Source organism: Alosa alosa, chromosome 18 (assembly GCF_017589495.1).
Source record: "Alosa alosa isolate M-15738 ecotype Scorff River chromosome 18, AALO_Geno_1.1, whole genome shotgun sequence".
NCBI lineage: Eukaryota > Metazoa > Chordata > Actinopteri > Clupeiformes > Clupeidae > Alosa > Alosa alosa.
Genome location: NC_063206.1, coordinates 29,569,467 through 29,583,999, shown reverse-complemented (window position 1 = coordinate 29,583,999; position 14,533 = coordinate 29,569,467). Strand labels below are relative to the sequence as shown.

At 36.1% G+C, this 14,533-nt stretch overlaps 1 protein-coding gene across 1 annotated transcript; it reads left to right on the top strand.

Moving 5' to 3' along the window:
- The first annotated feature begins 1,437 nt into the window (after positions 1 to 1,437).
- On the top strand, positions 1,438 to 13,167 carry LOC125311604 (cone cGMP-specific 3',5'-cyclic phosphodiesterase subunit alpha'-like). Its single transcript, XM_048269823.1, has 22 exons — positions 1,438 to 2,239; positions 3,385 to 3,537; positions 4,240 to 4,329; positions 4,416 to 4,556; positions 4,668 to 4,742; positions 4,854 to 4,918; positions 5,006 to 5,072; positions 5,155 to 5,202; positions 5,319 to 5,468; positions 5,554 to 5,697; positions 5,842 to 5,907; positions 6,600 to 6,746; positions 6,875 to 6,982; positions 7,740 to 7,849; positions 7,949 to 8,036; positions 8,174 to 8,274; positions 9,278 to 9,385; positions 9,507 to 9,570; positions 12,121 to 12,195; positions 12,323 to 12,406; positions 12,529 to 12,688; positions 12,787 to 13,167. The coding sequence occupies exons 1-22, from the start codon at positions 1,772 to 1,774 to the stop codon at positions 12,822 to 12,824; spliced, it is 2,550 nt and encodes an 849-aa protein (XP_048125780.1). The 5' UTR covers positions 1,438 to 1,771; the 3' UTR covers positions 12,825 to 13,167.
- The last annotated feature ends 1,366 nt before the right edge of the window (positions 13,168 to 14,533 follow it).

The following is a 14,533-nucleotide window of genomic DNA, read 5'->3' as shown; positions in this document are numbered from 1 at the left end:
GCCAGGTTTACTTTAAGTACACCAACATTACTTATTGAGCTAATGAATCAGTGATCCCTTCTAAAAATAAAAGAAAATAGATCCTGGTGCCAGGACAGTGCTCTCCTCTTCCTTGCTGTCCAGAGATGTAGTATTTTGCCTTCTTTGATAAATTGTGTTAAGACATTTAATAATTATGTACATTCATGTAAGAAATATTCACAACCATCTTCAGATAGATGGATATCCTTAGCAAAAAGAAATTAATGGAAGTGTACTGTTGGTCTACTTATTTTGAACTAAGCATACGTCTATCTTATTTGATTGATTTAATACTTTATTGATTTATACTTGGCTTATTAAGAATACACAAAGGTTTACTTATACCTAATATACTTACTGATGGAAAAGTCCAAGTATATTTACTTGTACTTGTAGCCAGAGACTGATCTTTGAGATGCAGCATGAGAGACTCTCATTTCATTTCATTTTATTCACTTAGCAGATTCTAATATTACCCTTCCGGTTAATGTATAGTTTACCGAGGATATACTTTAAGCATACTATCATAAACATAAAAAAGTGGGCAGCATCAGCAGTGGGTAGCAGTGGCTCAGAAGGTAGAGGAGTTGTCTAGAACCCAGAAGGTTGCAGGTTCGAGCCCAACTCCTGACAAAACACTTAACCCCAAAAGTGCTCCTGATGTGCAGGTTGGCACCTTGCATGGCAACCAATGCCATTGGTGTGTGTGTAATTTAAATAACCATGTACCATTAGTAAACTACAGTTCACTTATAAGTTTGCTTGTAGTGCACCTAAAGGTTTACTACTTTTACACCTTAACATATTTTAAGTATACTATGATTAACTAAAAGATGTGCTAGAAGTATAAAACTGAGGCCAATTTAGTTCAAATAAGTATTAAAATAGTACATATACAAGTGTACCACAAGCACATTTATACTAATAAACTTACTACATAAAGTAAACTAGTGAATTATACTTCAACTGCACTTAAGTTTACTTGATAAAATGAACTTTAAGTATATATTTTTTTATAAGGGAAAGACAGGATATGTTTTAAGTGATTTTTGTATATCTCTGCCATACTGTCTTTGCACTTTTATTGTTATTCAAAGAGTTTTGGGCAAATGACACAAAAAGACTACTGAAGCAGCTTGAGACTAGGTTAGTGTCACAACTTAATCAATGAGAATTGTAATTCCTGGGCAGAAATATAATACCTACATAAAGGTGTTATGGTCTGGAATAATCAAGGGTTTGTGAGAGAATGATGAAGTTCACTACAGTATATGCTTAATAATCCTTAATAATGTACAAAAGAAAGATGTACAGTGCATTTATTACATTTGACTGAGAAGAGAAAAAATAAGACTACATCTAACATCTTTCCACAAACAAGTCAGAGCTCACCAGATACACAACTCGTTATCTGATGATAGGATTATTTACACTAAAATGACACCCACTAGGATTAAAAGGTTAGGAAAGCTCAGAGATTTATGGCTATGATGTCATGTTCATAAGCCCCGCCTTGCCTTATGGATCAACTCAGAAAGCCAATACTTACTCTCATCTTGTTCAGGAGAGATTCCTGGTTACTTTTGCTCCCAACACAGAGAAGCAGATTAGACAGATTAGAGTGATGCTGCTTGGAGCCACTGGCAGTCACTCGGTGTGAAGTGCTGCTTTTTGTTCAGATTTTTTGTTATGCTACTCAAGTGATGTATTATTGATATCTGGTTGCGAAGCAAGAAGAAAATCAAAGAAAATGGCAGACCAGCAAGCGGTGGAGACGTTCCTTGATAACAACCCGCAGGTTGCCAAGGCATACTTTGAGAGGAAACTGAAGGCTGATGTAATAGGGGCTGCATTCACAGAAAAGGTGGATATCAAAGATACAGCCTCTTTCAAGGATGCTACCCAGATTGTGGAGGCTGCATTTATTTATGAACTTGTGAAAGAGTTGCAGAGCTCTGTCCCTATGGAAAAATCTTTGCATAAAGTCCTGCAAAGAATTGCCTTGCTGCTGATGGCAGACAAGTGCAGCTACTTCAGCAGCAGGTCCCGAAATGGCACTCCAGAGCTCTCCACTCTACTCTTTGATATTACGCCAACCTCTTCTTTTGAGACAAACCTGGTACACCCTGATGGAGAGATTGTGTTTCCTCTTGACATGGGGATAGTTGGTAAGACAGCAGTGTCAAAGAAGTTTTTCAATGTTCCTGATGTGAAACAGGTGAGTTGGAAAGTGAAACCTCTCAATTAGCAATGAAGTTGGAACTTGGAGTTTCTTTAAGTATCAATCAGCTAGCACAGTTGTGTACTGTTCTGCAGATTTATGATTCTGACTGCTCAGACTGTGTTAGTTTCATGAAAGAAATCTCTTTAAAGAGCAGCATGACTAAGCTGGTAATACTATTAAGTAAAACCCCTCTCTTTAATTGTGGTTGTGGGGATAGGGGATTTCATTTACATGACCACATACATGTAGAGCAGATGAAAGTTGTTCAGATGTAAATAAAATCACTTGGACAATAATTTTCATATTGTTTCAACTAGTGAAAAATCACATACGTATAAGGGTATTACATTTTGCGATAAAAATAAAGGATACACTTTTGTATCCTTGATTTAAAAAAAAAAAAAGTTTAATTCATTCAAGAGCCAGTAGGTCTAGCTATTTCATTGTTCATTGCTGCATTATGTAATCATTTCAAAACACAAACTGGTGAAAATGTTACCAGGGTGTTCTAAGGCAAAATGAAACTAATTACTATAATTTTCCTATTATTTTGTTTCAGTGAAAATGATATGTAGGTACAATTAGCCAGAATATATTAATCTGTAGATTCATGCTAAAGTGTAACTCTTGTCAAAATGCAACCTAGGGTCTTTTTGTGAATGTACCCGAGTCAAACTTTAGTTTAAAAGCATAATTACATCGGAAGCGCCACTTTTAAGATTGATCGTACAGTATAATCGTTTTCAGGTCAAATGGCCTTTAGAATGGAATTGCTAGGGCCACTACTATATTGATGCATGATCGCATCAAAATCGCTATTTTTAAAACACTAAGAAGGCTCGACACAATATGAAACTTTGATCAAAGTATCACTAGGGTCTCTAAACATGAACTCCAGCATTTCGAATATTGTTTGTGTACACAGAGTTTACTCTGAACAACAACTCACTTGGTTTTTCCGCTCGCCACCATCTTGCCAGTCAAGAAGTGAGTTGTCCAACACCTTTCTTTTTAGTACAAACTCTCTTTCACTCCGGAACATTTACAAAAAGACCCTAGGATGCGTTTTGGCGATAGTTACGCTTTAGATATGAAATGTTGCACTGTAGAGCTAAATATGTCTCTAATGTGTTTTGCAGAACTCAAACTTTAGTGACTTTGTGGACAAGCAGACAGGATACACTACAAAGAATGTTCTCACTGCTCCCATTATAAGTGGGAAAGAAACTATTGGCGTTGTGATGGTCCTGAACAAGCAGGGAGCCAGTGAATTTTCCAAAGCAGATGAGGATGTAAGATGCCAACTTCATTGCGTGACTCTCTTGACGTACAGCAGCTGAGCTAGTGAATGCCTCAAACAGCATATTCTTAATTTTTGAAGTTTTTGTTTTCACATGGTCAATTTTATCCACTGTTTGGTGATGCATGTTATATTCCAAGTGATAAATCATGACCTATACTGACCCATATTATGAATTAATTATTTCTTTCAATTAAATGTTCAGATGTTCCATGTGGGTATACACATAATTATTATAACACAACAATTATTATTTGTTGTTAAAATAATGTATTTATTACCACTTGTTTTTGTCAGTCTTCATAAAATATGCATAAACTTTTATTTGATATTCATTATGGCTGTCTCACAGTACATGAAGGGTTACGATGAGTTTCCAGAGATCTTAGACAGTTTCCTGTGCTTGACCTGGAAAATGGAGTGAGACAATAATTAGAATATGCAGTATTATCTGTGTCATGTTACAGAGGAAGTCTGGCTTTAGTATGAAAGCCTGGCTAAAGCACATTACACAACTATGCTATATTTGGTGATTGTACTATCCCACGCAACGATGAAAAGGTAATTCGTTATGGCCCATTTAACACTATCAAGTATTATTTAACACCACATGCCTTGCGGCTTTCATTACAGAAATTGCATTCAATAGTTTAAACTGATTGATTGATTGATTCATTGATTGATTTAATTGCAGCTCTTCAATAAGTATATGGCCTTCGCCAGTGTGATTGTTCTTCAAGCCCATACAGCCTACATGCACAATGTGGAATCCAGAAAAAGTCAGGTACCTGCAGTAGTAATATTTAATGGTGTGGTTTATACTTTCAATATGCTTCCATTTTGGATTAACTCACCACTTTGAATTCAAAGGTGCTCTTGTGGTCAGCCAGCAAAGTGTTTGAAGAGCTCACAGATATTGAGAGGCAATTTCACAAGGCGTTGTACACTGTCAGGATTTACCTCAACTGTGAAAGATACTCCGTAGGTCTCCTGGACATGACCAAAGAAAAGGTTTGTTCACGGAAAACAGGAATGATTTATTCAATATATAACCTCAATATACTGTATATCAACACAGTAAACATTTTGAATGGTTATTTATTTGAATCACTGTTTATGCAGGAATTCTTTGATGAGTGGGCAATCAAACTGGGAGAGGAGGAAGCATACAAGGGTCCAAAGACACCAGATGGAAGGGTGAAAAAACTCAAGTTTCTGTTGGAAGTTGCCTGTTTTGTATATGCAGGGATAATTCACAGCATTTCTGTAATTGTTTTTGTTTATTACCCATTGGCTTTTTCTATACAGGAGGTGAACTTCTATAAGATCATTGATTATCTCCTGGAAGACAAAGAAGAGATTAAAGTTATCCCGTCAGTAACCATTTTATTGACATTATTTTTCATTAGGTTTGAAGTAAATGATTCTATTCAAATCCAGTGTCATGCTATTTATTGCAGAACTCCAACACCAGATCACTGGGCACTGGCCAGTGGCCTTCCAGCATATGTTGCGGAAAATGGCTTTGTAAGTGCTTACCCTTTTTACATCTGTATTTCTGTTTTGTCCTGTCAAATACATTTCTATTAACAGAGATATTTCTTTGCAGATCTGTAATATGATGAATGCCCCTGCCGATGAATACTTCACCTTTCAGGTGAGAAATTGAATAATTAAAGGGTTTTTGTGGTGACAGAGCATTGAAATCTGCCTTGAACAGAGTCCTGACTCAATTTTTGGAGCTAAATCTAACAGATACATATTCTTTTTCAGAAAGATCCCGTAGATGAAACTGGCTGGAAGATCAAAAATGTTCTTTCACTTCCAATTGTCAACAAAAAGGAAGAAATAGTGGGTGTTGCCACTTTCTTTAACAGAATGGATGGTAAGCCATTTGAGGAGAATGATGAACAAATAACAGAGGTAATTCTTATCTCATATTATGAATGCTTTCTATGTGTTATAATTCAATAGGACTGCTACAAAAAATTTCCCTGTGACATTTTAGGCACTCACACAGTTCTTGGGGTGGTCAACACTGAACACTGACACCTACGATCGCTTAAACAGAATGGAATGGAGGAAGGACATTTCTCAAGAGATTCTCATGTACCAGACCAAAGCCACCCCTGCAGACATGCAAACAATCCTGGTGAGCTATGCAAAAATGGATATAGGGATATATTGGGTCATGTTTTCCGCTTACATATTTAATGTTTTATCATTAATCAAATGGATGCTATTGAGAATGCCAGGGAACATCATTATGATGATCGTTTTCTGTCCATGTGTGCAGAATACAAAGGCGAAGTTTGACAAAATGCCTGAGGAATGTGATCAGAAGGAGATGTACAAACTTTTGGTAAGACATGTATTTGTTGCACTACAGGTTATCAGTTACACTATCATTTTTTTATCTACAGTATACTCAATTTGTTTCTCATCTGACATGTATGGTGTTACAATGAAATAACATTGTAACCATATCAATATTGATAAAGCACTTCTTAGTTGACTTAGTTGGCCATGATGATATCCTTTACCAATCCCACTCTCACTCGTGCAATATTGCTTAATTAATTGATAGTTACAATTCATTAAGCAGTAATGCCACCCGTTGCAGAATCTTTTCCTGCCTACAGAGCTCCCTAAATGCCAGAGAGTTTTCTTCCTCTATTTATCTCTTTTCATTTACATAAGGGATCATAGGAAAAGACAAACATAAAGAGAAACATAAAATGCCAAACTGAACACTGACCACTGCTCCATCCTTTTCACCCAATCATCCTCATTCTTTTTTCCTCTGACAAAATGTCATGCTAGAAAGTTATCTTATATTTTGAGATTCAGCCATTCCCCTTGCCAAGTGAGGATTTAATAAATACTGTAGATGATTAGCATATCTACAGTATGAGTTCATGGAAGATATACACTGCCTTCATTGACAGAGAGCAGTACACACTTATGATGAATTCTGAGTGAGTTTCACCCTGTCTAGTTTGTATGTACAGAGCACTAACACCATACCCCAACACTATACCCCATCCTTTACAGAGGTCAAGTATTCCTGAGTGTAAAGATGTTGAACTACTGGAATTCCGCTTCAGTGATTTACCCTTGCAAGAATTTGATCTCATCAAATGTGGCATCCGCTGTTTCTTTGAGATGGGAGTTGTAGAGAAGTTCAAAGTACCTGCGGAGGTATTCTATGGCATGTTTATTATTCTATTAGTTCTATGTTCTCATAAAAATGTTGAAAATGAAAAATAGGGTTGGGCATCAACATACCAAAGAATGAAGTAATATTTCTCATGAATAAATGTTCACAGACACTAACAAGGTGGATGTACACAGTTAGGAAAGGCTATCGTGACATCACCTACCACAACTGGAGACATGGATTCAATGTGGGTCAAACAATGTTCACCCTCCTAATGGTGAGTTAAATTTATTTTAGTTAATATACTTTTGTAACCTAAACTCACTTGCTTTATTCTCTTTCCCATAAACTTTATACATCTGTATCTGTATCTGTATACATCCGTATTTCATGAAATATAGAATATAATTTAGAATAAACAGGATTAAAATAGGATTTTCTTTTTCTTTTTTTAAATCTTGGAATCTGTGCCTTTTTCCCCAAATTGTTTTGAACATTCCATTACACAGTACATCAGTATTGTCAGTACTGCTTTCAATGGTAACATAAACAATGGCCCAAACATAACTTTTGTCAGACCTCCGCAAACAATCAATAATAAACTCAGTTATGGCAGTGAGCAAAGGTGCAGCGGCCCTCTGCTCTCTATACATTTAGTCTTATAGCACTATTTAATGTTACCTTGTTGTTGTTTGCTTTGCTTACAATGACAATAAAGTCTTTCTTTGTTTCTTTCTTTCTTTTTTTCTAAGAGTCCCTCTAGCGTAGACTATTTCTGATAACAAGCAAAATAAATAACAAAAAAATAACTATAACTTGATTTGCACAGCAGTGATCCATGGCTACAAGCATTAGGGATCCAGAGGCCTCTGGAATATTTTCCACACAGACATTCAAATTTAGCCTTATTTGCTCTTAAATACTATGCAAAAGTTGCAGCAGGTGACAATGATATTTTTGTGTATCTTTTTTGTGTACTATTTGTTAAGTATTTGCATATAACTTCTTAAGAACTTCTCTCTTTTCTCTCTAAGACTGGCAAGCTGAAGAAGTATTATTCTGACCTAGAGGCCTTTGCCATGGTTGCTGCTGGATTTTGTCATGATATTGATCACAGAGGAACTAACAATCTGTACCAAACAAAGTAAGTCACATAGTCATTTATTTTGCAACCAATAACCACTGACCCCTTGCCTTCTGTCACAGATTTAAAAACACATATAATCTTCTACCATGTCTTCAGGAGCGCGTCTCCTCTGGCTAGACTGCATACTACATCTGTGATGGAGCGGCATCACTTGGAGTTCAGCAAACTCATAATGGAAGATGAGGTGTTTATATACCCATCCCACTAAAAGTTGTGACAACCATACGTGATTTCACTCATCTATGTTATATTCTTGTTCTTGTGAAAAGCTTAATAGCAAGTGTTGATGTTAAAGGTTGACACTTCCTCCTATACTTTTAGAATCTAAACATCTTCCAGAACCTTCAGAAGCGCCAGTTTGAGACTGTACAACATCTCTTTGATGTATGCATCATTGCCACAGATCTGGCTCTCTATTTCAAGTAAGTATTGGCATCACTATGATTTAGACACACATTTATTTTAATAATTATTTATTCGGAGTGTCTATTTACACCCCTGGTATGAATAGCCTTGGCCACACAGCTGAGCTATTCACACCCTGTGACATAACAACAAAAAGACGTTGCTCACGTGCACAAAAAACATGGCCGGACATTTTAGATTGAAAAATTGTGTTTTGTTTTCATAATCTTGGTTCAGTGAACACATACAACCATCAGTTTGTTAGTTAACAGAAATTTTGTGAATATGACACTCAGGCCTATAAACTGTTAGTTTGTATAAGTTAGATAGTACGGTGGTCACAGACATGGTTTAGCACGTGGGAGACCGGGGTTCAATTCCCGCATGATGCATTTTGGCAGAGTGAGTGTGCATGTGTACCAACGTCTCTGGAGAGAAGGCGCGCAATTTGAACAAGAAATCGGTTCTCAAACGGAAGTTTTGATTGCAACAATTAGCTAGTTCACGAGGTTTAGTTTACACCAGGGTGTAAATAGCATACATTACTATATACACCAGGGTACGAATAGCATCCACTTCTAACTATACATTGATGCAAACAGCATACCTTATTCAGAGTGTCTATTACACAGCTGAGCAATTCACACCCTGTTACATAACAACAAAAACATGTTACTTGTTTTTTTTTATTATGACATTGTGTGATCAATATGCCAGAATAAATGCACAGGGGTGCAAATAGCATACACTGATATTTGTACCAGACGGGGTATTAATAGAACACATTGCTGTGTGCACCGGGGTCCAAATAGCATACATTGATATTTGTACCAGAAGGGGTACTAATAGAACACAGTGCTGTGTGCACCGGGGTACAAATAGAATTCACTTCTAATTGCACCAGGGTACGAATAGCATACACTGCTAATTGTACCAGGGGTGCAAATAGCCTTACCCTTATTTATTTAGCTCAATAATTATGTTCGACTGATATTTACTAGTATGGTCTTTTTTTACCAGGAAAAGGACCATGTTCCAGAAGATTGTTGATGCTGTGGAGCCAATGACTGATGAAAAAGAAGCTGTCAGTTACATTGCTAATAATGCCACAAGAAAGGAGATTGTTATGTAAGTACTCTTATCTGAGAGTTATTTAACCTTTCTGAATTCTATCCATAATCAGTTGTGCTATTTGGAAATAAGATACTGTAAGTGGAATGTACAGAACTGAATATTTCTACATTGGCAGGGCGATGATGATGACTGCTTGTGACTTGTCTGCTATTACTAAGCCATGGGAGGTCCAAAGCAAGGTATGCCCCCATTTAAACCACATTTTAAGGCAAATATGGATATAAATATGTTATGTACACATGATTTGTCTCTGCAAACGCATACCGTACATATCTTTCTCAAAGATGAAATATGTCCTCTGGTGGCATGGATTTGTGAAAAAGCCTATGTTAATGTAACGGATGCCAGTTAGCTTAGCTGTGTGTGGAATGCTGGTAAACCTCACTCCCCGACGCCTCAAGAGTGCTGCTGGCATGAAAGCTAGTAGCCTGGGCTTTCAGCTCGATTGTCAGCTCACTCGACTCCCAATCCGAGGTGCTGTTGTTTCGTGGGTTTGAGTCGGGGCGTGTGCAGGGCTGAAACGCGCAGGTTGAACACAATGCAGGTTACATTAACATAGCTCTCAATACAAATTTCAAGTCAAATGTTGGACCTCTATAGAAAGCTGAGAACCTCTAGTTTTCGTAGGAAACAGTCAACATAACTGTGTGATGTACTCACACAGAGTTACAGAGGCTAGAATATAGTTTTTTCTTTCTGCCGGATTACAAGCATCTCTGAACTGGCCACATTTCAGCCCTCTGGGTCACTTGATATCCCTTAGAAACACAACTGAGCCCTAGCACCAGGTCTTGTGAGGCTGTGTGCAAAAGAAGATCAATATAGAATGAAAATATGAGTGCTTTAGACCATTATTTGCCAAGGTATGCTCATGCGTTTTGTAAAATGCCTATGGAAACTCCCTATAGGACTTTTTGTTATCCAAAATGCATACTGACACTCAAATGCTTACTGCACATGAACCCCTTTGTGTAGAAGCATAATCCTGGTCTCAAATGAAAGAGGTTTCTTGTGGACTATTTAGATTGAGGCTTTGAGGTTTCTTGTGGACTATTTAGATTGTATGTCAGGTGTTCTGATATAGACTGACTACACAAAATATGGAATAATTACAAAAAAGTATCTATTATTGCATTTACTTTGTTGGTTCAATGAATGTGTATAAGATACACTATACATCTGTACAACTAATATTGGATAATACAACATGAAGATTCCATTTCTATGGATTCTTGTGAATATTTCAGTACCCAATATGTTGCATCTACTTATGGTGCTGCAGCTACACTGCAACCAGAAGTCAGGGTAGCACCAAAAGCGGAGGGGGGTCATTTTGGATCAAATTTAATTGAGACATAATCAAATTAATCTGAAAATGTAAAGCACTATACACATTGTACCTGAAAAAAGTTGTCATTTTTGGATTCCCAAGAGCCAAAGCTTTGAAATGGTGTATAACATTACTATGCTACATAGCAATATGGTGCATACAATTGATTTAGAATGTTGGGGAGGGGGTAACCGTCCCTTGTGGTCATGAGGGTTAAACTGTTAACACATACACATGCAAATATCCAAATATTGGATTTACAGTAAACTTAAGTGATAGAACTTTACATTACCAGCTTTGGTAAAAGATTAGCTCATACCTACACTGGTATTTTTAATGTAGGATCTGTAACGCATTCTGTAATAACTTGACCAAATGTAATACATTTTCACATCATTATGTAATAACTGCCGCATTTTGTAATAAACTGCTTAAACACATTTATTTTATACATTTTAACGCATCATGTAATAAGTTATTACAAAATGTAGGTGTTGCAAAGAAAAAATGGATGTAAATGTAATAATAAGGTGCATTATGTAATAACCAACCAAAATTAGATAGATAGATAGATAGATACTTTATTGATCCCCAGGGGAAATTCAAGGTCTCAGCAGCAGCATACATACAACACAAACACATTCTTTAACAGCAGAAAGAGTAATTAAAGTATATAATATAAAAACACAACTAAGCAGTAAGGACAGTAGAAGATAAAGAATATGCTAAATATACTAAAATACAAATTATACTAACACTTAATACAATATATAAAAATATACTAACTAAATTGACATCTTTATTGATAAAAACAGCATAACAATGTGTATTTTACTCAAAATTCAAAGTGTTTAAATGTTCACTTGTTCAAATGTACGTTTAAGAAAAGGCTATTCAGTTAATCTTGCTTACATTTTCCAAATTAAAGACTGATTTGTGTTCTTTCTGGATTTAAATGGCATTCAGAAGGTCAATGATAAAGTCCACGTTCCATGTTTTCATTTCAACCTACAGTAAATTAACTAGGTGGTGCACGCGCATTCACGCTACAAGTAGCCTATGTTCGGGAAACATTTGGTAAAAACAAACACGATCTTAATATGAATCATAGAAAACCCTTGTAACATGTGCGTGTATTCATCGTTATGGGGGAACCAGGCCCTGTACAACCGTCACAGAAAGGGGTGGAGTCCTTGGGCTCTACATTTCCGAACATGATGAATGATACCGACAGGATTTCTGTAGGACATTCTACAGTGGCCCAAGATATAAAGTTCATTGAACAATAAGTTTCCCAATAAGTGTTCTAATTGTGTTAACATGGTAACAGGTTTTTGTAAATTCTGTGAAACCCTGTCATCATTGAACCCCTAAATCTGCATCATCTCTCTTTTAACAGGTTGCTGTCATGGTTGCATCTGAATTCTGGGAACAAGGAGACCTTGAGAGGACAGTGCTAGACCAACAGCCTATTGTAAGACATTTCCCTGTAACATGCTGCTATGTATTATTAATACCATGTTACATGTTCCAGCGACACCAGTGTTCTCAGTGCGGGCTATAGTTTTGCCAATGAAGTTTACACATTCTTTGTTTTATAGCCAATGATGGACAGAAACAAGGCTGATGAACTTCCGAAAATGCAATGTGGTTTCATTGATTTTGTGTGCTCATTTGTTTATAAGGTAAAAATAATACTTCTTAATTCTTATTTATTTGTTCATTTAAAAAAGTTATACTTATTAATTCCTATGTATTCATTTATTTTTGAAAAACTTTTTTAAAGTGACCTCATATGCTTCCGCAGGAATTTCAAAGATTTCATAAAGAAATTTCGCCAATGTTCGACGGAATGACCAACAATAGAGCGGAGTGGAAGAAGCTGGCTGATGTCCATGAAGCGAAGGTCAAAGCTCTAGAGGAGGCCCAGAAGAAACTGGAGGGTGCTGGTGAGGGTGCTGATGGCGGTAGGTTCAGTTGTGCTACATGAAAACATATACTGTATGTACATTACTTCTGTTCATTCAATGTTCATTTAATCATTCTCTCCCTGTCTGTCACTCAGGTGAAGGTGGAAAATCAAAGACTTGCTCAGTATGCTAGCCCTCCCATTTCAGAACATTCCATCATTGCCATTCCATCTGAAGTGAAGGCTGAACCTTTCCACTGATCTGGCAGGAAGATCACAAGCTGGGACCCTTGCTATGTATGTGAATACTCCTAGTGTGACATTCTGCAAATAATCTTAGAATTAGACTTCATATTTATTTTTTTATATAGCCTGGTTAAAGGAGGTAATACATTATTTTTTGACATACTAAAATACATGTATGACACTGGGTAGTTGCAAATATTGCCAAATGTTGTCATATATACATTACACACAGTCACTCAGCAGAATCAGAAAAATGTGGAGTGGTCTCTTAATTTTTGGATTTTCATTAGTTGTCAGTTATAATTATTAAAATTAAAAGAAATAAACATTTGAAATATATCAGTCTGTGTGTAATGAATGAATATAATATACAAGTTTCAGTTTTTGAATGGGAATTACTGACATAAATCAACTTTTTGATGATATTCTAATTATATGACCAGCACCTGTATATATTTGTTTATTTCTTCTTTACTAGAATATACTGTGTGTATATTTACTAGACTCCTATAATGTAACATGTTGGTAGATCACCATCAGCAACTGCATGTAAAGGTTAAATAACCACAAGTTATTATACTCTTCAAGTTTGATATCTCTTCATTTCATAATATATGAATGATACAATTTACTGTAACACACTATGTCTCAGTTAAACATATACTTTTGTCTACAATAATATGTGCTATGAGGTAAAACACCTATCATCAAACTTAAATGTATGCAGCAGAAATAGTTCATCATCGTGGTAAATAAATCACACAGCCTCCTGCACAACTTTGCTGGCAAATGTGAATGTAATTGCCTCTTTCAACTTTAAACAATTAAAAAAGGTAAATAAGTAAAGTGTTTCTCCCATTTTTTTCATAAACTTACAAAGGCTTCAAATGATTTGACAAAATACATTAAGCATTGACAAACTGAAGAAGTTAACCTTTGCATATCTTCCTGCTTGATTGATTGGCTGTTGATTGCTAATGGCTCATATTTGTACATTAATTAAACATTAATCATATTGTGGATAGTTGGAAAATCTTCAAAAGGCATATATGCCGCTCTAGTTTTAAAAGGCTTGCTATTATAGTTGTATATATGTAATGGTAACAGAGGTTTACAAATGTAAGAAGATTGGTCAGGACTGGATTTTGTTGTAAGCCTGCTTTGAAGATCCAAAAAGATTTAGTTATTAGGGACCTGGCTTATGGACAGTGAACTGTATGTACTAACTAGTGCCTGTCACCATGGGCAGAGCTATAAGTAAACTCACAATGGTTGAAACAAACAGCATAGTATAATGTATACATCATCACGTTCATTGATAAGATATCACTATGTCACTGTTCAGATGTCACATCATCACAGTTTACCTTTCGGTGAATTCATAAATGTCAACCCACTTTACACTGTATCAAACTGTTTAATCAGTTTTCAAAAAAGAAAACAATACTGTAATTTCCAGGTACATTGTATGATTACATTCAAAAAGTTGGATGGGAAAATGAGATGTGATGATATTTATACCACAACACAACCAGGTATTATCAGTGTAATCCAATCAAAATGACATGCTCATTCATGACACTATTACTCAACATTGCTAAAAGGATTCAGTAAGAGGGACAGTTTGTTAGAAATGACATACACATCTGTACCATTT

Coding starts and splice junctions, on each gene's coding strand:
- LOC125311604 (XM_048269823.1), top strand. CDS start 1,772: ATGGCAGACCAGCAAGCGGTGGAGACGTTCCTTGATAACAACCCGCAG. Junction 8,037..8,173: donor AACTCATAATGGAAGATGAG/GTGTTTATATAC, acceptor CTATACTTTTAG/AATCTAAACATCTTCCAGAA. Junction 12,196..12,322: donor TGCTAGACCAACAGCCTATT/GTAAGACATTTC, acceptor TTTGTTTTATAG/CCAATGATGGACAGAAACAA.